At 42.9% G+C, this 24,067-nt stretch overlaps 1 protein-coding gene across 1 annotated transcript; it reads left to right on the top strand.

Moving 5' to 3' along the window:
- Positions 1–3,834: 3,834 nt before the first annotated feature.
- Positions 3,835–10,858, top strand: LOC311144992 (uncharacterized protein). The gene is made up of 9 exons (XM_084181202.1): positions 3,835–3,904; positions 4,433–4,479; positions 4,911–5,203; positions 5,422–6,314; positions 6,383–6,542; positions 6,608–6,786; positions 6,898–6,981; positions 7,754–7,855; positions 9,944–10,858. The coding sequence occupies exons 3-9, from the start codon at positions 4,941–4,943 to the stop codon at positions 10,378–10,380; spliced, it is 2,118 nt and encodes a 705-aa protein (XP_084037328.1). The 5' UTR covers positions 3,835–3,904; positions 4,433–4,479; positions 4,911–4,940; the 3' UTR covers positions 10,381–10,858.
- Positions 10,859–24,067: the final 13,209 nt, after the last annotated feature.

Here is a 24,067-nt window from a genome sequence, read left to right as displayed (position 1 = left end):
GTCACATACACACACACGACCAATCACTCTCTGCATCTTTCCCCAAAGTGCAGAAGTGCTTGTCTGTAGTGTTTGTCTCCACTGTGTGGTGATCAATTAGTACTACAGGACAATGTGAGTTTAGGGTTTGGTAGGGCTTAGCTGGGAGACAGTAGCGGTGTTCGAATACTCATACTAACCGCACTAACTGTACTATTTGTGACGTGAATTGAGTGTATAGTATGTTTATTGGTCATAGTATGGATATGGTTAGTATGCCAAAAGTTCCCTGATGTCGTACTAAATTCTCCAAAATACGAAGTATACATACAGTGGAAACTATTTCCGTGCTTTTAGGGCCCATAATGCAATTATTCAGAAAAGGGGCGCGGCTTCATAACTTTTCAGATTTTAAGAAAATGGCGGAAAATATACAGCAGAAGTCCGACGAGAGCGGATACAAATTAATTGCGTTAACTAATTATGACAAATGTTAAGAAAGTGTTGTGCAATGTAACAAAGTAATGACTTTTCAAATAAGTTACACGTTATGTTGGCTACGCTATCCTTACGAACTGCATAGCATTACGGCAGAATGTACCGGTATGTTAGCTAGTTACCTAACATTAGTTGGCTACTAATACATCGAACTTGCCAGGCAGTATATCAACTATCTAACTAACTACCCAACGTTTATTGACTTGCTTATTTACAACATTCTTAGTTAAGTGGTATAGTCGTTGTGCGTTTCAATGGGCATTGTTAATTCTGGCTATCTACTCCGATTTCAGAACACTCTCGCGCAGAATAACTGATGAATTTACGAACGCTCAACACCAGTTGAATATGGCCTGTGTCAGTAAACGTCGGCAAAAAAAAAGCGTAATTAAATTGTTGCCAGCAGCACAGTTACAGTCACCAACGCTCTGGATAACATAAAAACAGCCTAACCAGCTCTGCTAGGGCGAGTAAAATGGTCAGAGTGAGGTGTTCTCTCATTTGTGTCTGGAAGTAGCTAGCCAATGTTAGCCAGTTAGCTTGGGTGCTTGACTGCCGTTGAACGCTCGGATCAACCTACTCCTCGGCCAGAGCTTCCAGTGTGCGCTTTGAATTTACGAACGGACAATCTGACAGCGCCCTAGATTTACGAACGCCCAGAGCGCACTCTGGCACTCCAGATTGAATTTACGAACACATCCGAAATCGTAAAATGTTTAGCTAGTCATTTGTTATGCTAACAAGCTAGCAAGAGGTTGCATAGCAACAACATCAACTTCCGGTAGACAGGCGAAGCTCAAGTACGCTCAACTGAAACGATACCGTTCGTTTACAGTATACTAAAATAAACAAATAGTTTACAGTATACTAAAATAAACAAATAGTATGTAGTATACATTGTTAGTATGGGTATTCGAACACAGCTAGTGTTTTCACACCAGTGAATGAGGACAGGCTCATTGTAATGGCTGGAATGGAATTTATGGAACAGATGTACACATGTGGTTTCCATATGTTTGATACTACCATTTATTATATTCCAGCCTTTACAATGAGCCCCTCCTACAGCTTCACACACACACCCACACCCTGGGGGAGAGACGCTGTTGTTAAATGCGTGTGTTCACTTCCTACCCCAGGAGGACTCCTGTGATGGGGAGGAGAAGATAGAGGAGGAGCAGAGAGTGGAGGAGAGGGTAGAAAGAGAGGCAGATGAGAAGAAGGCAGAGGTGGTTAAGGAGGAGAAACAGATGCTAGAGGAGAAGAGTGTTGTGTGGTCAGATCTGGTGGGAGGTGTCCGAGCAGCAGGAGGTTTCACCCTGGGTTTCCTGGTTCCTCTGGGTGTCCTGGTCTCCATTGTCCCCGGCTGCTACAACCACTGTACAGGACTGGGCTTCACCGACACTTTCTGGTCTACAGCCAGAAACCTCATACAGCCATACTGCAATGTGCACCACATAGGGCTCCCCCCGCTGTAATACACACCAGAGGGGGCTGGTGGGGGGGAGCTATAGGAGGACTGGCTCATTAATAATAATAATAATATGCCATTTAGCAGACGCTTTTATCCAAAGCGACTTACAGTCATGCGTGCATAAATTTTTTTTGTGTATGGGTGGTCCATATGTTATAGTCCCAGTCGGTATTAGATAGAACGTCGGGGGCCCTGCCTGCCTGTGGGGAAAACAACCTGTGGCAACCTTGGTCAGGGTTTCACATGCCTGTCTTGCATGTTATTTTGGCATTAATACATGTCACATATCAGTTTGCAAACAATGTACAAAAAATAATATATAAAAAAAATATTTGAGTTAATAAAGCCATTTACAAACATGGTCTCTTTTTTGCTTTCTTGAGTAAGGCAGCTCCAAAATGCAAGTGTTTCTGCCTAGCTCAGTGCTTTCTGTGGTGGTGGTGGGGCAGCCAGTGGAAAATACGGAGCGTAGGTGTTGGTAATGTTCTCTAGTTGCGCCATGATTAGCTTCGTGTTCTGTCACTCGTGGGGACAGTACGTCACTGCCAATGTAATTGCTGGAATGGAATTATCTACCTACCAACCAACACGCATATCTACCTACATAACTACCAACACACACACACACACACACAATAATAAAACTCCAACCCTGATCTTCAACCCTCCTGCTGTCACCCCTTAGCTAAACTAAATAAACTGGAATACTGCATCATACATGGACAACTAGTTGTATTTTAAATGGAAAAAGTAGAGTAGATTTTACAATGCGGTTTTTTTTTTATGCACATTTTAAATGACATTTTAAAGGTTGGACTCGATGTTGTTAATGTTTTATTTTTTGTCTAATTTCTGTATAGGGTTCTGTACAGAAATGCACTGCCACATCACACTCTACTCTGTCATTTAATTATTTTAAGCATAACATTCTTGTTGTTTTTCCCTGGTTTGGATTGAAAATATTATTTACATTTAAATAAAGAGACTTGTAAACAGTAAGGTCGAAGATTTTTCATAACTAACCCAAGCTAGACCAGAGCCTGTCGTTTACAATGGGAGTAAATTAATCATAGTGGGCAGAACAAGCAAGGTAGTGGTCAGAGCCAAGCACGAGCTAGTGAGATCCTATTGGCGTGTTCTAGCATATATTTGCATATTTCTGTTAGGGAACGCCTATTCTGTGAAGTGGAAGTGTACAATAACTCAATTCGCCCCTAAACTCCTAAACAAAGCAATTTTTTAAAACTGTGGCAAAGTATGCAAAACGCAGTCCACTCTGTTTGTTACAGATTCTAGTTTTGGAAACAGAAAACTGTATGCAGATCAAATGTTTCGTTGATGAGAAAATGTACTTACTTATTATTAAAATTTGAAAAATGTTTGCCAAAATCCATCACGCTCCATCTTCTCCCACTGCCAGTCATTGGGCTTCCTCTCATCACCATATTTGGTAGTGAGTGGAAACGCCAACCGGATGCTTCACATTTATACATCTGGTGAAATATTTGGCTCATTGTTCTATCTGTGGTTGTAACGTGTTTGTCTTTCCATTTCATGTAAAAATCTGGATGTAACAAAGAAACTGACAAAAATGTATATAGAGCTCGCCAGTTTATAATCTTAAAAACCGCAAATGAGTTACCTCTGGTTCGTTCAGCCATTCCTATGGGAAAATGAATGGGTAAAGAACAGTTTTGGGATAAACGCAGAAAATAAGGTTGGAGGTTAACACAGGCTTAGGAGATCTTATACGTTTTGTTCTATGATATATCAGTCAGTTAACTTTTCCTTTATGAATTATGAAGCCTGTATGTGCTTTTTTTAAATTACAAAAATGCTTCAAAATTCACAAAAAGACGCCATTACTATTGCTCTCTATTTCCAAACTTCGCGAGACTTGAGTCGTGCTATGACGTAATCAGAAAATGGCTACTCAGTCAAAGGGATTATAAGGTATTGTCATTTTACACACATTTAAAAACCGTTTCTGTGCTTAATTGCTACATATCATATGTTTTTAATGATATATGTATCCGTGTGATTACGCAACCGAATGCTCCGTAATTTTAAAACTTCCCAATGTAGTTTACCGCGCACTCCTCGTCGCATTTCGAAATAAGAGCCCTTTGTTATTAACGTTAGCGCGCTCATCCGCGATAATCAAATGGGCCTAACCTAGCTAAACTTCACATTAAGTAAATGGTTTCAAGCTCCATAAACGTTTTTGTGGCCAGTATACAAGGATATTTATTTATTCAAAATCATTCACAATGTCATTGATATAATCATGGTAAAAAATAATGTAGCTGATTTGCGCGGATTCCTGTGGGGGCAGGAAGCCATCGTAGGATTCGTGATGAACTTTTATTTTCATAACGTTAACGTTACTCTGGCATCTACCGTGTAGCTGCAGAGTAGGATGAGATGAGTGTTTCCGTTGTAATGTGTATTAATTTCAATCATTTAATTTTATCCCAACAGAACAACACCTGGTATTTTCAACCAAACAATAACACCTATTATAAAGGGTGAGTATGTGTGTTTATGTAAATGTAGCTACATTTATATCCTGCTGGGGGAGACACAAGTAAAGAACCAATAAAATTAAGAGCAAAGGGAATAGTTGCTAGATGAATAGATAAGCCAAATATTTTGGTTGAGAAAAGATGGACAAGTAGAAATGTTTTAAATATTATTGATGAAGTGAAATAGTAAGGTTGTGAAAAGACAATGGTAGTAATATATTTAATTCGCATAAAAGAGATTGGGAAACACTTTAAATACTGGCAGTCTGAGGTTGGCTCTGTCCTAGCCTGCACTGTTAGTGAAAAATTACTCAAATTAACCAGCAACAACCTTGCAAACACAACCTCCTATGCCATAAAGATTTATTAGTATAGGTGAAGCACTATTAGTAAAAAAAAAACAACCCCATTGAAATTAATTATCCTCCCTGCAGTTTGACCTCGGCGTGACCCTGGAAGCAGTGATGTCACAGCAGGCCCACAGCGAGCACCTGTTGGAGCAGCTGCGTTGGCAGCGGGAAAGCAACGTTCTGTGTGACATCACGGTCGTTGTGGGCGACACACTGTTCAGAGCGCACCGTAATGTCCTGGCGGCGTTCAGCGGGTTCTTCTCGGCACTGCCTGACAGAGGTCACCGGGTCACGACCCTTAACCCTGAGTTTGTCAGTGAGCAGGCCCTGGACATCCTGCTGAAATACATCTATACTGGAGAACTACACACTGACAGGTAGGTACATCACTACACTGGTGTGTACAAGGCTAATTTAGCAATAGTTGTGGAAACACTTCACCAAATCAAAAGGTGTGTAAGCTCCCTTATTCACTACTTCCCCTGAATAATACTACTACACCACCATATTAGTGTCACAATAACTATGTATAATACAGTATTGTTGTTCATCTGTTGTTATTGCTCTCTTGTTTATGTGTGGTTGACGATAACAGTGAGGGGTCGGAGGCTGTGCTGAGAGCGGCGGTATTCCTGGGGATGAGGGAGGCAGAGCGTCTCCTGAAAGACAAGACAGACAGCCAACAGGAGACGAGGATAGAGTCAGCCCCACCCACCCCCTCCGCTCCCTCACCCCCCTCCCCTCTCTTACCCCCCAGCCCAGAGGCAATCAAACCTCTGTCTGGAGTGGGGTCGGTAGAGAAGGATGAGGAGAGGGAAGATCCAGAGTACACCCCTCCCTCTCCAAGCCCCCCAACATCCCCCCGAAGAGGAGCCAGGAAGAGGAAGGGGAGAAAGCCCAAGGCCTCACCTAGAAACCAGACCTCACCTAGAAACCAAACCTTGCCAAGTAGCCAAACATCAGCTAGCCATGATGACATCCCAGATGACGCAAAAGTCACCCAGCCTCAGAGGGGTAGGGGGAGAGGCAGGGGGAGAGGGAGGGGGAGAGGGAGAGGGAGAGGAAGGGGTAGGGATCTGTCGTTAGAAGAGTCAGACCTTCAGATCGTCGAGGAGAACCAGTCAGACCTCAGCCCATCGTCACTGAAACTTGTCAAGAGGAAGAGGAGGAGCAGTGGAGAGAGGAGAGGAGGAAAGAGAGGGAGGGGCAGAGGAAGAGGGAAACTGAAGGAGAACCGATCAAGCGATGGAGAGGGGGATGAGGGAGAGAGGGGGAGGGAGGGAGATGAGGAGGGGAAGGCTGGGTTGAAGAGCCAGCAGGTGAAAGAGAAGCCAGTGTGTGCTGAGTGTAACAAAGAGTTTTCTGAGATCAGTAGTCTGAGGAGACACATGAGGATCCATAAAGGAGTAAAACCTTTCCAGTGTCTCTTCTGTCCCCGAGCTTTCACACAAGGAAACCAGCTCAAGACTCACCTCCGTATACACACAGGTGAGACACACAAATACACACCAAGCATACACACAGGTGACACCCTAACTCTCTCTCTGCCTTTCTAGGAGAGAAGCCATTTGGATGTTCTCAGTGTGACAAGGGTTTTGCCCAGAAGTGTCAGTTGGTGGCTCACCGTCGAATGTACCACGGAGAAGAGAAACCTTACACCTGTGAACAATGTGGGCTGCAGTTCGCTACCTCATCTAACTACAAGATACACAGCAGGTAGGATGGTGTGGAGAGAAGACCTATTTGTGTTTATCTATCTAACTGTGTGTGTGTCCATATAGGAAGCACAGTGGAGAGAAGCCGTATGTGTGTGAACAGTGTGGTAAGGGTTTTGCCCAGGCCAGTACTCTTACCTATCACATGAGGATCCACACAGGAGAGAAACCTTACCAATGTGACGCCTGTGGGATGGCCTTCTCCGTCTCTTCCTCTCTCATCACACACAAACGCAAACACACAGGTAACACACTCACGCAAAGAGAAATTACCAGTGAAATTAGACTTGACTGTGTGTGTGTGTGAGCATGGGTTCCTGTCTTCTCTGACGTGTGGTTGTCTGTGTGTTTTCCAGGTGAAGCTCCACACGAGTGTCTGGTGTGTCAGAGGGCCTTCATTACCAAACGAGAACTCAACAAACACTCTCGCATCCACACCGGTGAGTCTACGTCACACACACACACACACACACACACACACACACACACACACGTTAAAACCAACTACTTTGACTTCATGAAAATATCAAATCAACGTTTATTGGTCACGTGCACTGGTTACAGGGTGTAACACTGGTGGTTACAGGGTGTAACACTGGTGGTTACAGGGTGTAACACTGGTGGTTACAGGGTGTAACACTGGTTACAGGGTGTAACACTGGTTACAGGGTGTAAACGGTACAGTGAAATGCTTAGTTGCAAGCTCTCAAATAGACAAGTTATATATAAAAAAAAATAAAAAAAAATAGTAATGTTTGCAATATATCACAGTAAGAGTATACAGTATAGACTATGAAGTGTGCTAAAGTGAGTAGTGACATGGTTGAGCAGCTTAGATAAATACATAGTAACAGAAACAGAGTGAGTGTGTGACTGACAAGTGCCAAGTTTCTAGCTGTCAAATCCCTTACTGTCTGTTAGTTGTCGGTAGATCTACTGTGTTCTAGAAGGGTTTCTGCCCAGGAGTGGAGAGAGAGAGAGAGGAGGAAACACAGGTTGGAGAGAGAGAGGAGGAAGAGGAGAGAGATGTGTAGGTAAAGAACAGAGGATGGAGAAGAAGGCATGCTATAAAAGTAGAAGGTCGACTGATAAAGGACTTTATATGGAGATTATAGATGGGGCCCTTTGCTTTTCATGACCATGTGACTTGACCAGGAAAAGACTCCTGGCCCTAGTTGTAGAGCATGAGGAGAGATGTGTGTGTGTGTGTAGGTGGAGGGCCAGCTGTTAAGCAGCGTGTGACATGTGAGCTGTGTGGAAACACCTACGCTGGCATGAGCAGCCTGAAGAAACACCAAGAGAGACAACACTTAGGTGAGATTCTGTCTCTGTGTCTTCTATCCTTTTACCATCTACACTGTCTTGCAAAAGTATTCAGACCCCTTGGATTTCTTCACATTTTATTGTGTTACAAAGTGGGATTAAAATGTTTTTTTTTAATGAATAAATTGTCAACAATCTACACAAAATACAGTATTTATTTATTTATTTTTATTAATAGAAATGTAATAACTAAAATATAGTCTTTGCATACGTATTCAGCTCCCTGAGTTAATACATGTTATAAACACCTTTGGCAGCGATTACAGCTGTGAGTCTTTTTGGGTATGACGCTACAAGCTTGGCAGACCTGTATTTGGGGAGTTTCTCCCATTCTTCTCAAGCTCTGTCAGGTTGGATGGGGAGCGTCGCTACACAGCTATTTTCAGGTCTCTCCAGAGGTGTTCGATCGGGTTCAAGTCCGGGCTCTGGCTGGGCCACTCAAGGACATTCAGAGACTTGTCCCGAGGCCATTCCTGCGTAGTCTTGGCTGTGTGCTTAGGGTCATTGTCCTGTTGGAAGGTGAACCTTCGCCCCAGTCTGAGGTCCTGAGCGCTCTGGAGCAGGTTTTCATGAAGGATCTCTGTACTTTGCTCTGTTCATCTTTCCCTTAATCCTATCTCCCAGTCCCTGCTGCTGAAAAACATCCCCACAGCATAATGCTGCCACCCATGCTTCACTGTAGGGATGGTGCCAGGTTTCCTCCAGACGTGACGCTTGGCATTCAGGCCAAAGAGTTCAATCTTGGTTTCATCAGACCAGAGAATCTTGTTTCTCATGGTTGGCAAACTTCAAGCGGGCTGTCATGTGCCTTTTTACTGAGGAGTGGCTTCCGTCTGGCCACTCTACAATAAAGGCCTGATTGGTGGAGTGCTGCAGAGATGGTTGTCCTTCTGGAAGGTTCTTCCATCTCCACAGAGGAACTCTAGAGCTCAGTCAGAGTGACCATTGGGTTCTTGGTCACCTCCCTGACCAAGGCCCTTCTCCCCCGATTGCTCAGTTTGGCTGGGCAGCCAGCTCTAGGAAGAGTCTTGGTGGTTCCAAACTTCTTCCATTTAAGAATTATGGAGGCCGCTGTGTTCTTGGGGACCTTCAATGCTGCAGAAATGTTTTGGTACCCTTCCCCAGATCTGTGCCTCGACACAATCCTGTCTCTGAGCTCTACAGACAATTCCTTCGACCTCATGGCTTGGTTTTTGCTCTGACATGCATTGTCAACTGTGGGACCTTTTATATAGACAGGTGTGTACCTTTTTCAAATCATGTCCAATCAATTGAATTTACCCCAGGTGGACTCCCAAGTTGTAGAAATATCTCAAGGATGATCAATGGAAACAGGATGCACCTGAGCTCAATTTCGAGTCTCATAGCAAAGGGTCTGAATACTTATGTAAATAAGGTATGGGGTATTGTGTTTAGATTGAAGAGGAAAAACATGTATTTAATCCATTTTAGAATAAGGCTGTAACGTAACAATATACGGAAAAAGTCAAAGGGTCTGAATACTTTCCGAATGCACTGTATGTATGGGGGACAGAGGAAGGGTTAGTCATTTAAAAACCATGTCAACCCCTATTATTTCACACAGTCCATATAACTTAATATGTGATTTGTTAAGCCAAATTCTACTTCTGAACTAATTTAGGTTTGCCTAAACAAAGGGTCTGAATACTTATGCAACAACTATATTTAAGTTATACATTTTTTATTTATAAAACACAATATTTTTCTTCCACTTGACATTACAGAGTATTTTGTGTAGATTGTTGACAAAAAATGACAATGAAATCTATTTTAATCCCACTTTGTAACACAATAAAATGTGAAGAAATCCAAGGGGTCTGAATACTTTTGCAAGGCACTGTATATCTATGTTAAAAGATGTGTTAAGATTTTGTATAATGTCAGCTAATAGTGCTCACGAGGCAAAACGGGCCCCCGAAAATTGTTTGCTATTGTGTACGTCATCCATTTTGTATGATATGTTACGTCCTGCAATTCACAGGATATGTTACGAATTCGTAAGTGCTTAAGATCCCGTTCAGTCTCTTTAACGTGTGTATGTTCCTGTGTGTTCTCCAGCTCCAGTGGCTGTTCCAGAAGGTGTTCTCCTCCACAACATTCCTATTGACCACCAGGGAATGATCTCCCGCGATGCGCCCAGCCCTGTGCCTGAGGAACCAGACAACCCTAACCCTGACCCCGAGGAACCAGACAACCCTGACCCTGAGGAACCAGACAACCCTGACCCTGAGGAACCAGACAACCCTGACACCGATTACAACCCTGACCCCGAGGAACCGGACAACCCTGAGCCTGAGGAACCGGACAACCCTGACCCCGTGACCCCTAACTTGAGCCCTAACCCTCTCCGTGTTCTAGTGGAGCAGCTGCATACATCTTCCCTCTCCTTCTCTTCCCCAGCCTCGCCTGCCGAAAATATGGAGCAGATCATCATCATTAGAACTTTGGACAACGACCTCTGCCCTGACTTGACCAACTCTGACCCCTCACTCTAACCCAGACCCTAACGTTACTCTCAGGCTTGGAGTCGATCCACCGTTTCAACTGGATCACCTGGACCTACAGGATCCAACATGAATCAGCTGTAGTCAGATATATAACTGTGTGAATAGTGGCGATGTTGACAAACGTTGATATGTCATGTAATTCTCTCCGTCGCCGATCTAAAAGTATTTTATTTTTATGCTGTTTTAAATTGCTATTGCTGTATACAGTTAAGTGAGATAGTCACTGAGGATCTACCCACAGAAAAGCCAGGCTCACCGTGTGCTGGCTTTGCATTTCTCTACACAGCCATTCCTGATGGTTCTCTGTTCAATGTTCTGGTTTTTAACCCACGTCTCAGTAACATGGGGCTTATGTCTTATGGAAGCTAGAGGTAACATTGAGATTGGATGGTTATTTATGAAAAGTTAATGTGTTTTTTTCAATTCAACAGCTTCTTTATTCTGAGGAATAAATATCTGAAATCTTTGCGCTTTCTCATCCTTTCCACAAAATGACAGTATCTTTTATAGATGGACCACTAGAATGCAATTTAGCCCTTGAACATTTTACATCAGTGTGGATTTAAGAGAGGTAACGTTTTTAAATACTGTTAATTTTTTTAACAATTTCAGATAATTAAATCTAATGAATGTTGGCGTGCGTTTTTCCCTTGCATTTTGGTTTTCCCAGCGCCTGTGTTGCCATAGGAATGTAACATTGGCCTGGTATTTTATATATTCGCAGCTAGCCTAGTCTCTCTTCTATGGTTAGTATTACAGAGGTTTGTTTACTAATCTGTTTGCCAAGAAAAAAAACTACCAGCCAATCGATACATTTTAGAATTCCTGAAAGAGACTGAGGGGAAGACAGGGTAGGTTCGCAGCATCATGCACAGTTCATTTTCTAGCCGCAAAAGCAACTTCTTGTACTGACGTTCACTTTTCCTTCATGAACGAGCTTGACCAACCCCTGCCTGTCTGTCTGCATTCTGTAGAAACATCACACTCAAACTGACTGAACTAACAAAATCCAGAAAATCACATTGTATGATTTTTTTTTTGCATTTTATTGCATGACATAAGTATTTGATACATCAGAAAAGCAGAACTTAATATTTGGTACAGAAACCTTTGTTTGCAATTACAGAGATCATACGTTTCCTGTAGGTCTTGACCAGGTTTGCACACACTGCAGTAGGGATTTTGGCCCACTCCTCCATACAGACCTTCTCCAGATCCTTCAGGTTTCGGGGCTGTCGCTGGGCAATACGGACTTTCAGCTCCCTCCAAAGATTTTCTATTGGGTTCAGGTCTGGAGACTGGCTAGGCCACTCCAGGACCTTGAAATGCTTCTTACGGAGCCACTCCTTAGTTGCCCTGGCTGTGTGTTTCAGGTCGTTGTCATGCTGGAAGACCCAGCCACGACCCATCTTCAATGCTCTTACTGAGGGAAGGAGGTTGTTGGCCAAGATCTCGCGATACATGGCCCCATCCATCCTCCCCTCAATACGGTGCAGTCGTCCTGTCCCCTTTGCAGAAAAGCATCCCCAAAGAATGATGTTTCCACCTCCATGCTTCACGGTTGGGATGGTGTTCTTGGGGTTGTACTTGGGGTCATTGGCAAACTTCAGACGGGCCTGGACATGCGCTGGTTTGAGCAGGGGGACCTTGCGTGCGTTGCAGGATTTTAATCCATGACGGCGTAGTGTGTTACTAATGGTTTTCTTTGAGACTGTGGTCCCAGCTCTCTTCAGGTCATTGACCAGGTCCTGCCGTGTAGTTCTGGGCTGATCCCTCACCTTCCTCATGATCATTGATGCCCCACGAGGTGAGATCTTGCATGGAGCCCCAGACTGAGGGTGATTGACCGTCATCTTGAACTTCTTCCATTTTCTAATAATTGCGCCAACAGTTGTTGCCTTCTCACCAAGCTGCTTGCCTATTGTCCTGTAGCCCATCCCAGCCTATTGCAGGTCTACAATTTTATCCCTGATGACTTACACAGCTCTCTGGTCTTGGCCATTGTGGAGAGGTTGGAGTCTGTTTGATTGAGTGTGTGGACAGGTGTCTTTTATACAGGTAACGAGTTCAAACAGGTGCAGTTAATACAGGTAATGAGTGGAGAACAGGAGGGCTTCTCAAAGAAAAACTAACAGGTCTGTGAGAGCTGGAATTCTTACTGGTTGGTAGGTGATCAAAAACGTATGTCATGCAATAAAATGCAAATTCATTACTTAAAAATCATACAATGTGATTTTCTGGATTTTTGTTTTAGATTCCGTCTCTCACAGTTGAAGTGTACCTATGATAAAAATTACAGACCTCTACATGCTTTGTAAGTAGGAAAAACTGCACAATCGGCAGTGTATCAAATACTTGTTCTCCCCACTGTAGGTCAGGTTTACTGTTGAGACAGCCTGCATTGGCTGCATTCTAACAAGTCTCAAGTGGGAACCTCTTCTCCTTCATCTGCTCTGAGAAGTGAGTGAATAGGATAGGTGAAAGCATTGTAGACATGGAAGCACAGGGGTACCATGTTTTCACATGTCTGGTTCTCTCTGATCAGTGCAGGTAGAGGAAGTCGAAATATTGAGATGCATGTCATTGTGTGTTGTTGTTATTCCAGGTGTGTTATTGATTGACAGGTCTGGACTTGAGGCACAACTGCATCACAGACCAGGGGTGGGACACCTCGCTGACCTCCTCGAGGTACTGTTCACATACAGTGAGGGGGGGAAAAAGTATTTGATCCCCTGCTGATTTTGTACGTTTGCCCACTGACAAAGAAATGATCAGTCTATAATTTTAATGGTAGGTTTATTTGAACAGTGAGAGACAGAATAACAACAAAAATATCCAGAAAAATGCATGTCAAAAATGTTATAAATTGATTTGCATTTTAATGAGGGAAATAAGCATTTGACCCCTCTGCAAAACATGACTTAGTACTTGGTGGCAAAACCCTTGTTGGCAATCACAGAGGTAAGTCGTTTCTTGTAGTTGGCCACCAGGTTTGCACACATCTCAGGAGGGATTTTGTCCCACTCCTCTTTGCAGATCTTCTCCAAGTTATTAAGGTTTCGAGGCTGACGTTTGGCAACTCGAACCTTCAGCTCCCTCCACAGATTTTCTATGGGATTAAGGTCTGGAGACTGGCTAGGCCACTCCAGGACCTTAATATGCTTCTTGAGCCACTCCTTTGTTGCCTTGGCCGTGTGTTTTGGGTCATTGTCATGCTGGAATACCCATCCACGACCCATTTTCAATGCCCTGGCTGAGGAAAGGTACATGGCCCCGTCCATCGTCCCTTTGATGCGGTGAAGTTGTCCTGTCCCCTTAGCAGAAAAACACCCCCAAAGCATAATGTTTCCACCTCCATGTTTGACGGTGGAGATGGTGTTCTTGGGGTCATAGGCAGCATTCCTCCTCCTCCAAACACGGCGAGTTGAGTTGATGCCAAAGAGCTCCATTTTGGTCTCATCTGACCACAACACTTTCACCCAGTTCTCCTCTGAATCATTCATATGTTCATTGGCAAACTTCAGACGGGCATGTATATGTGCTTTCTTGAGCAGGGGGACCTTGCGGGCGCTGCAGGGTTTCAGTCCTTCACGGCGTAGTGTGTTACCAATTGTTTTCTTGGTGACTATGGTCCCAGCTGCCTTGATCATTGACAAGATCCTCCCGTGTAGTTCTGGGCTGATTCCTCACCGTTCTCATGATCATTGCAACTCCACGAGGTGAGATCTTGCATGGAGCCCCAGGCCGAGGGAGATTGACAGTTCTTTTGTGTTTTTTCCATTTGCGAATAATCGCACCAAATGTTGTCACCTTCTCACCAAGCTGCTTGGCGATGGTCTTGTAGCCCATTCCAGTCTTGTGAAGGTCTACAATCTTGTCCCTGACATCCTTGGAGAGCTCTTTGGTCTTGGCCATGATGGAGAGTTTGGAATCTGATTGATTGATTGCTTCTGTGGACAGGTGTCTTTTATACAGGTAACACGCTGAGATTAGGAGCACTCCCTTTAAGAGTGTGCTCCTAATCTCAGCTCGTTACCTGTATAAAAGACACCTGGGAGCCAGAAATCTTTCTGATTGAGAGGGGGTCAAATACTTATTTCCCTCATTTAAATGCAAATCAATTTATGACATTTTTGACATGCGTTTTTCTGGATTTTTTTGTTGTTATTCTGTCTCTCACTGTTCAAATAAACCTACCATTAAAATTATAGACTGATAATTTATTTGTCAGTGGGCAAACTTACAAAATCAGCAGGGGATCAAATACTTTTTTCCCTCACTGTATATTGGAGGTCGATGAGAGCACTGGTTGGTGGGTCTTCTTAGGTGTGTTATTTGTGTCAGGAAAATGTGTCTGCGCTCTCTTGATGTGTAACAACATTCAGACAGACAGCCAGGAGTTTGACTGTATCTATTTATACACTATTTATAAACACACTATGCAGTATATACAGTGCCTAAAGAAAGTATTTATACCCCTTGACTTATTCCACATTTTGTTGTGTTACAGCCAAAATGGATTAAATATTATTATTTTTCTCACCCACCTACACACAATACCCAAAGTGAAAACATGTTTTTAGAAATTGTTGCAAATGTATTGAAAATGAAATGCTGAAATATCTCATTTACATAAAGCTTTCTCACCCCTGAGTCAATACTTTGTAGAAGCACTTTTGGCAGTGATTACAGCTGTGAGTCTTTCTGGGTAAGTCTCTAAGAGCTTTGCACACCTGGATTGTAACTGAAAAAATACATAAACTTAACATGCAACATCTCTGTTGGACATTCCTGCAGTCAGCATGCCAATTGCACACTCCCTCAACTTGAGACATCTGGCATTGTGTTGTGTGACAAAACTGCACATTTTAGAGTGGCCTTTTATTGTCCTCAGCACAAGGTGCACCTGAGTAATGATCATGCTGTTTAATCGGCTTCTTGATATGCCACACCTGTCAGGTGGATGGATTATCTTGGCAAAGGAGAAATGGTCACAAACAGGGATGTAAACAAAGTTGTGCACAACATTTGAGAGAAATAAGCTTTTTGTGCATATGGAACATTTCTGGGATCCAATTGTTTTTTTTACATGGGACCAATACTTTAAATGTTGCATTTATATTTTTGTTCAGTTACAATATTTGCACGTTATTCTTAAAAAATTATTCAAGCCCTGTCAAGTTGGTTGTTGATCATTGATAGACAGCCATTTTCAAGTCTTGCCATACAGGGCCGGTCCTGGCCGTTCTGCTGCCCTAGGCAAGATAAAAAATGTCCACCCCTAGAAGAATAGTCCCAGTAAGCAAAATGACATTTAAAAGATGTATTTTCCCCCAGGAAATACGTACCTTTTGAAGTTAGGTTCAATTTAGGTTGTGAATGAAAGGTGAAAATACAGTAGGTAACATACAGTGTATTCGGAGAGTTTCCAGACCCCTTTACTTTTTCCACATTGTTGCATTACAGCCTTATTCTAAAATGGATAAAAAAATAAAATCCTCATCACAAACACAATACCCTATAATGACAAAGCAATAACAGGTTTTTATACATTTTAGCAAATGTTACAAAATAAACAATATTACATTTACATAAGTATTCAGACCCTTTACTCAGCACTTTGTTGAAGCACCTTTGGCAGTGATTACAGCCTTGAGTCTTCTTCGGTATGACTGTACAAGCTTGCCACACCTGTATTTGGGGAGTTTCTCAGATTCTTACTGCAGATCCTCTCAAGCTCTGTCAGGTTGGATGGGGAGCGTCGCTGCACAGCTATTTTCAGGTCTCTCCAGAGAAGTTCGATCGGGTTCAAGTCCTGGCTCTGGCTGGGCCACTCAAGGACATTCAGAGACTTGTCCTGAAACCACTCCTGCATTGTCTTGGCTGTGTGCTTAGGGTCGTTGTCCTGTTGGAAGGTGAACCTTCGCCCTAGTCTGAGGTCCTGAGTGCTCTGGAGCAGATTTTCATCAAGGATCTCTCTGTACTTTGCTCTGTTCATCTTTCCCTCAATCCTGACTAGTCTCACAGTCCCTGCCGCTGAAAAACATCCCTACAGCATGATGCTGCCACCACCATGCTTCACCGTAGGGATGGTGCCAGGTTTCCTCCAGACGTGACGCTTGGCATTCAGGCCAAAGAGATCAATCTTGGTTTCATCAGATCAGAGAATCTTGTTTCTCATGGTCTGAGAGTCCTTTAGGTGCCTTTTGGCAAACTCCAAGCGGGCTTTCATGTGCCTTTTACTTAGGAGTGGCTTCCGTCTGGCCACTCTACCATAAAGGCCTGATTGGTGGATTGCTGCAAAGATGGTTGTCCTTCTGGAAGGTTCTTCCATCTCCACAGAGGAACTCTGGAGCTCTGTCAGAGTGACCATTGGGTTCTTGGTCACCTCCCTGACCAAGGCCCTTCTCCCCCGATTACTCAGTTTGGCTGGGCAGCCAGCACTAGGAAGAGTCTTGGTGGTTCCAAATTTCTTCCATTTAAGAATGATGGAGGCCACTGTGTTCTTGGTGACCTTCAATGCTGCAGACATTTTTTGCTACCCACCCCAGATCTGTGCCTCGACACAATCCTGTCTCTAAGCTCTACGGACAATTCCTTCGACCTCGTGGCTTGGTTTTTGCTCTGACATGCACTGTCAACTGTGGGACCTTATATAGACAGTTGTGTGCCTTTCCAAATGTCCAATCAATTACATTTACCACAGGTGTACTCCAATCAAGTTGTAGAAACATCTCAAGGATGATCAATGGAAACAGGATTCACCTGAGCTCAATTTCGAGTCTCATAGCAAAGGGTCTGAATAGTTATGTAAGTAAGGTATTTCTGTTTTTATTTGTAATACATTTGCTAAAATCTTTGCAAAATAACTGTTTTGGATGCAGCAGTTGTTAGATAGAATGTTAACACTCATTGACATAGGCTGTAGCAAAAGCTAGCCAAAGAGCCATTTTACTGGTTGAAGTTGAAGTGTTTTTTACGTATAATGCAGTTGATTTGCGATGATGACACAAACATTATACTAAACAGGACATTCATACGAGCCTTAAAATCCAATTATAATCCAAAAGTAGTGTGAAATGCACTCATAAGCAACATGTAAATGGGAACTATTAAGAACTCCCCTGTGTTCTGCCACCAACTTGCGCGCATCGCCCTCGTACGGCAATGTTTGTGAACACAGAAAGGGGTCTACATGGAAATGTAGTTTAATGTGTATATTGTATTTTGATGTGTATTGTTGTGCTAAACAGGACTCATATAAAAAAAAGACCTTGTTCTCAGCATCGACTCCCTGTCAAAATAAAGGTTAAAAAAATTACATAAAAAATAATCACACATTAAGTTATCCTAAGACACACGACAGCTCCAGTGAAATGGTTCTGACTATAGTCAGTGTATGTACAGTTGAAGTCGGAAGTTTACATACACCTTAGCCAAATACATTTAAACTCAGTTTTTCACAATTTCTGACATTTAATCATAGTAAAAATTCCCTGTCTTAGGTCAGTTAGGATCACCAATTTATTTTAAGAATGTGAAATGTCAGAATAATAGTAGAGAGAATGATTTATTTCAGCTTTTATTTCTTTCATCACATTCCCAGTAGGTCAGAAGTTTACATACACTCAATTAGTATTTGGTAGCATTGCCTTTAAATTGTTTAACTTGGGTCAAACGATTCAGGCAGCCTTCCACAAGCTTCCCACAATAAGTTGGGTGAATTTTGGCCCATTCCTCCTGACAGAGCTGGTGTAACTGAGTCAGGTTTGTAGGCCTCCTTGCTCGCACACGCTTTTCAGTTCTGCCCACACATTTTCTATAGGATTGAGGTCAGGGCTTTGTGATGGCTACTCCAATGCCTTGACTTTGTTGTCCTTAAGCCATTTTGCCACAACTTTGGAAGTATGCTTGGGGTCATTGTCCATTTGGAAGACCCATTTGCGACCAAGCTTTAACTTCCTGACTGATGTCTTGAGATGTTGCTTCAGTATATCCACATAATATTCCTTCCTCATGATGCCATCTATTTTGTGAAGTGCACCAGTCCCTCCTGCAGCAAAGCACCCCCACAGCATGATGCTGCCACCCCCGTGCTTCACGGTTGGGATGGTGTTCTTCGGCTTGCAAGCATCTCCCTTTTTCCTCCAAACATAACGATGGTCATTATGGCCAAACAGTTCTATTTTTGTTTCATCAGACCAGAGGACATTTCTCCAAAAAGAGGACCAGAGGACATTTGTACGATCTTTGTCCCCATGTGCAGTTACAAACTGTAGTCTGGCTTTTTTATGGCGGTTTTGGAGCAGTGGCTTCTTCCTTGCTGAGCGGCTTTTCAGGTTATGTCGATTATAGGACTTGTTTTACTGTGGATATAGATACTTTTGTACCTGTTTCCTCCAGCATCTTTACAAGGTCCTTTGCTGTTGCTCTGGGATTGATTTGCACTTTTCGCACCAAAGTACGTTCATCTCTAGGAGACAGGACGTGTCTCCTTCCTGAGCGGTATGACGGTTGCGTGTTCCCATGGTGCTTATACTTGCATACTATTGTTTGTACAGATGAACGTGGTACCTTCAGGCATTTGGAAATTGCTCCCAAGGATGAACCAGACTTGTGGAGGACTACAATTCTTTTTTCTGAGGTCTCGGCTGATTTATTTTGATTTTCCCATGATGTCAAGCAAAGAGGCACTGAGTTTGAAGGTAGGCCTTGAAATACATCTACAGGTGCACCCAGTGGCGGCTCCTGAAAAAATTCTCAGGGGGGGCAATTTTTCTGATGATTTAGGTGACCTACACACATTTTAAAAAAGATATGTCCAGCAACAACATGAAGACAGGGGCAGCATATAAGTCAATACCAGAAGCATTTATTGACTGATCTCAAAAGTGTTGGCTTACCAGGGTTGGTGGAGCCCTCAGTTTCATCTTTGCCTCGCAAAGCTAACTCAAACACTCCGCAAAACTTCACACACTGGATTAGCCGGCTGAGGATGTGGCGGTTCTTGCTAATGTCGTAGTAAATATATTTGTTATAGTGAATATGGAATATGATATGTTGAGTAAAATGTTGTGCTAAGATCTATTTAGGTCAGGAGCTGGTTATAAGTTCTGTTCCTATCCAATAACAATGGACAAAAGGGTCCTATCTTGTCAGCCTTGTCAGCAGGTGGCCAAGGACAACACCCACGCCATAGGCCTCTCAGTTCTTCCAACTCACGAGTTCTTGCTCTGAGGACACACACACACACACACACAAACACACACACACACACATCATCACTGTTAACACACACACACACACACACACACACACACACACACACACACACATCATCACTGTTAAACACACACACACACACACACAAAAATCCCCTCTCTTAGGCTGAACATTTGAAGACAGAGAACCCGACTCAGAGCCAATGCAACAGTGACAGTAGCCTGGAGGGGACCTCGCCCAACTCATCAGGACCAATCAGAAGATCAGAACTACTAGATTCAACCTACTTCATTTATTGCATAAATGTCTGCACACAATGTTTCGGGGCTCTCTTCAGATAATAATAATAATAATAATAATATGCCATTTAGCAGACGCTTTTATCCAAAGCGACTTACAGTCATGCGTGCATACATTTTTGTGTATGGGTGGTCCCGGGGATCGAACCCACTACCTTGGCGTTACAAGCGCCATGCTCTACCAGCTGAGCTACAGAAAGTGGATACTCATGGATGCGCATCGCAATTGTAAAATGTCAACACAATTGGAGACACCACGTCATTTTTGGAGACATGTTATTGACAGTAAACTATTGTAGATGCGACTGCTAACTAAATAAAACATTTTAGCTGGCTAGCTAATCATCTTAGCTAAATGTGGGGCAAACAATTCAGTTATTTACCGTTAATTTGAGGGATTGGGGTGAAAGAAATCGAGTTACATAGTGATACTTTACGATATACTGTATTGACAATATCGCAATATTTTAGCGCTAGTTGGCTGTACCTGCACCAAAACACCATTATTGTTCCTTCATAGCTTGTTCTCAATCTTTTCACATTGGGAGCCAATTTGTTTTCAGCACTTTTATTTCCATGACTGATCAAAACTCGTTCTCATGGCTTTCTGATCCCTCTGCAACAGACATATGGTGCGCAATAAAATCACAGTATCGAATCGCAATACGTATAGAATCATGAGACTCGCAATGCTGATGCATATATCTTATCGTGAGGTTCCTGGCAATTCCCAGCCCAAGTTCATTTGCCACAACAAATCTCTTCGCTAGCAAACGCGATGTCTTCTCCAAAACGGCAATGTGTCTCCAGCAATGTTTACTTTTTTGACGTTCTATGGCATCTCCACTTTCCAAGCATATATGACCACATGTAATATTTTGGTAAGTGATGCAAATAGTGAACTATGTAGGGCCAGGATGTAAAATATATGTAGCTGCAGCAATTTCTCTTATCTGATATGGTAAGTAATGGGGCTTAATTTATAGCTCCCTAAGAGTTTGACGAACGGGTCCGTGCACGCGATTCCAGATATCTTTACCTCTGAATAAACTGCCTTTATTATACCATATCCACCCTGTCCAAAGTCTCTACTTGGTCTCAGTTCTCCAGTAAACTTGTGATTATCAACACTAACCTCATCGTTGTGGCGGCGGACAGCTAGCCTGTATCCCTCATCAAGTTGAGTGGCAATGTTATTTTTCCGTTCGTACCAATTTTTGGAAAATCCTCGGGTGTAGGACTTTCCGCCTTTAGTAGAAACCTGTTGAATTATTAAATTTGGTCTGGGAGGTCCTAATTGTTTCGTTGCCAATTTATCTTCATTTGTTCGCCGACAAAAAGGAACTTCTTTCAAAGACACAATCCGCTCTTTTCTCAGTTACGTTCATGGTTACGTTACGTTACGTATGACGAAAGCGCGTAAGTGCAAGCCCTCAGACACCCATAGAGATTGTATTGAAGGCTCTGAAATTTGAAAAAAATAGATTTTACATTAGAGGCTATGAGAGACTTCTGGGCGATTTTCAACCTGACTGAAATCGCCCCAAAAGGGGGGGGAGCCATTTGAAGCACGACTTTAGCCTGATTCGACATTTAGTGGCAGTGTGGCACTGTGGCAGATCAGACGTATAGATTACAACACTGATAACTACTGTTGCCGTGATATAATTGATTAGAAAAAAAATCCCTTCCTTTTCCCGTTTGGCAGTGCGTCGCCCATATCGCCCTATTGAACAGGCCGCCCCTGGGTGCACCTCCAATTGACTCAAATGATGTCAATTAGCCTATCAGAAGCTTCTAAAGCCATAACATCATTTTCTGGAATTTTCCAAGCTGTTTAAAGGCACAGTCAACTTAGTGCATGTAAACTTCTGACCCACTGGAATTGTGATACAGTGAATTATAAGTGAAATAATCTGTCTGTAAACAATTGTTGGAAAAATGACTTGTGTCATGCACAAAGTAGATGTCCTAACCAACTTGCACAAACTATAGTTTGTTAACAAGACATTTGTGGAGTGGTTGAAAAACGTTTTAATGACTCCAAGCTAAGTGTATGTAAACTTCCGACTTCAACTGTACTCTTGCTGCTTATCAGGGTTATCACACTCTTCTCACCTGCTCTTATTCTCTCATCCTGTCCTCTTCTCACCTGTTTCCTCTCCTCCTCCATCTCTCTGTGTCCTCGGGAGTCCCTCCACTCTACGCTTGGCGGGACAGGAAGCGGCCAGACGTTGACTTCCTGTCTGAGGTTGTGCGTTTCCTGCGGATCTGGTTCATGATGAGGTCAAAGGGCGAACGGCCCCGGCCCGCCCCCTCTGGATATCTGGCCAATCACAAACAGACATGAGCAGGCATTTTATCAATCCCACATTGACGGTTTCCACTAGCTTCTATATCCACGAAGTCAGATTCCACAGCCACCAAGTCAGATTCCACAGCCACAAAGTCAAAATTGGCTACAAAAATGTTTTGGTCTAAATTGAAGCTTTGGGTTAGGCTTAAGGTTAGCAGTGTGTTTGAGGTTAGGGTTAAGGTTAGGGCTATGTTTAAAATCAAATTAACCCCTGCCCCTTACCCTCCTCCCCCACCCAGCTCTGGAGAGCTACAGGGTGTGCAGGATTTTGTTCCAGCCCAGCTCTAACACACCTACTATTCAGTCAAGTGAGCAATTGAGTCCAGGAGTGATGTATGGCTGTAACCACTGATCAATCAGATGTTCTAATCTCATTCAAAATCTTATTATAACTTAACCATCAGTAGAACATCAGTAGGTTAGGAAATAATTATCTGACCCTGGATCAGTAGAGCAAAAACATAAAACACCATACCTGAGGTTCCTTTAGTGCAGCTCAGCAACTCTGCAGCTGCCTATAATCAGACGGGTACACAGACAGCACAGATCACACACATAGATACCATTATCAAATAGACTTTCTGACTAGAAGAGGAGCCAGAATTTTGTATCAATCTGTGTGCTGAATTTCACAGTGAAATCTTAAAAAACGCAGTGGCGCTTCCCCAAAGAAACACAAGTTGCGCGCGTCTTGTCTCTTTTATAGCGACAAACAGAACATTCTTCGGCATTTAAAGTTTACAATGAATAGCCTACTTTTTTAACCCAGTTTATCCACGTACTTATCTGACCTGACCGTGGAACAGCGTCTGTGCAGGTGTAGCCTACCTCAGTAGCATAGAGGCTGTCCTGTTCAGATCTAGGATCGGCATGCCCTCCCCAAACACTACCTTTAACCATTGGCTCAAAAAAACTCCAAACTGACCTTAGATCAGCATCTAGGTGCGACTTCTTCGGATATTCGCTCAGGTGTGCCGTCCATCCTGGACGTGTACTATGGAACTGCTCGCAACATAATAAAGGCAATACTAAAATCTATTCTCTCATCTAGGTCAAAAGGTCAAATAGAGAGGATGGAATAAGGCTGAGATGTTTGGATTGATCAATAAATATTTTATTAACATTCATATTACAACTTTATTATATTACTTATCACTCAAAGATTAGGCTATTAGACTACGCAAAGGAAACATATATGGACTTTATGTAGCCTACATTTGTACATAAAGGCAACATATTTACATAAATATTTTGCACTTTTTTTTACTGGAAATATGTTCGGCCTAACGTACAATAAAAGTACATTCAAAAATCTATCTCTGCATAAAAAGGCCGGAATCTGTACTTGTGACAAGGGGCATTGCTATATCATTTTAATGTGGTTCCAGAGACCTTAAACACTTGTGAGATCTGTGAAGCACAACTGCAAAAAAGACTACCTGGAGCGCAATTGATGAATTTTCTCTAATTAACTGTGCTGGACTTGCACAGAGGCCTTCATTGGTAAGATCCTCAGAGGATGGAGACTACAACTATTACCAATAAATGGAAAGACTCTCCCAGTGAAAGTGTGTGTGAATGTGTATAGGTGTGTGTTGTTATCAGGGTCAGATACTTTTTGGGAAAAAGCTGTTGCTCAGCAACTCACTGCCTTCCTGAAGACAAGTAATGTATACGAAACGCTCCAGTCTGGCTTTAGGCCCCATCATAGTACTGAGACTGCACTCGTGAAGGTGGTAAAGTCCCTTTTAATGGCGTCAGACCAAGGCTCTCCATCTGTCCTCGTGCTCCTAGACCT

This window comes from Coregonus lavaretus, assembly GCF_964263955.1.
Source record: "Coregonus lavaretus genome assembly, chromosome: 2".
Classification (NCBI taxonomy): domain Eukaryota; kingdom Metazoa; phylum Chordata; class Actinopteri; order Salmoniformes; family Salmonidae; genus Coregonus; species Coregonus lavaretus.
This window is presented reverse-complemented; position numbering and strand designations above follow the sequence as displayed.

Excerpts from the sequence above, each read along its gene's own strand:
- LOC311144992 (XM_084181202.1), top strand. The coding sequence starts at position 4,941 with ATGTCACAGCAGGCCCACAGCGAGCACCTGTTGGAGCAGCTGCGTTGG. Across the intron at positions 6,982-7,753 it reads ACACTCTCGCATCCACACCG|GTGGAGGGCCAGCTGTTAAG; the intron begins GTGAGTCTACGT and ends GTGTGTGTGTAG. Across the intron at positions 7,856-9,943 it reads CCAAGAGAGACAACACTTAG|CTCCAGTGGCTGTTCCAGAA; the intron begins GTGAGATTCTGT and ends TGTGTTCTCCAG.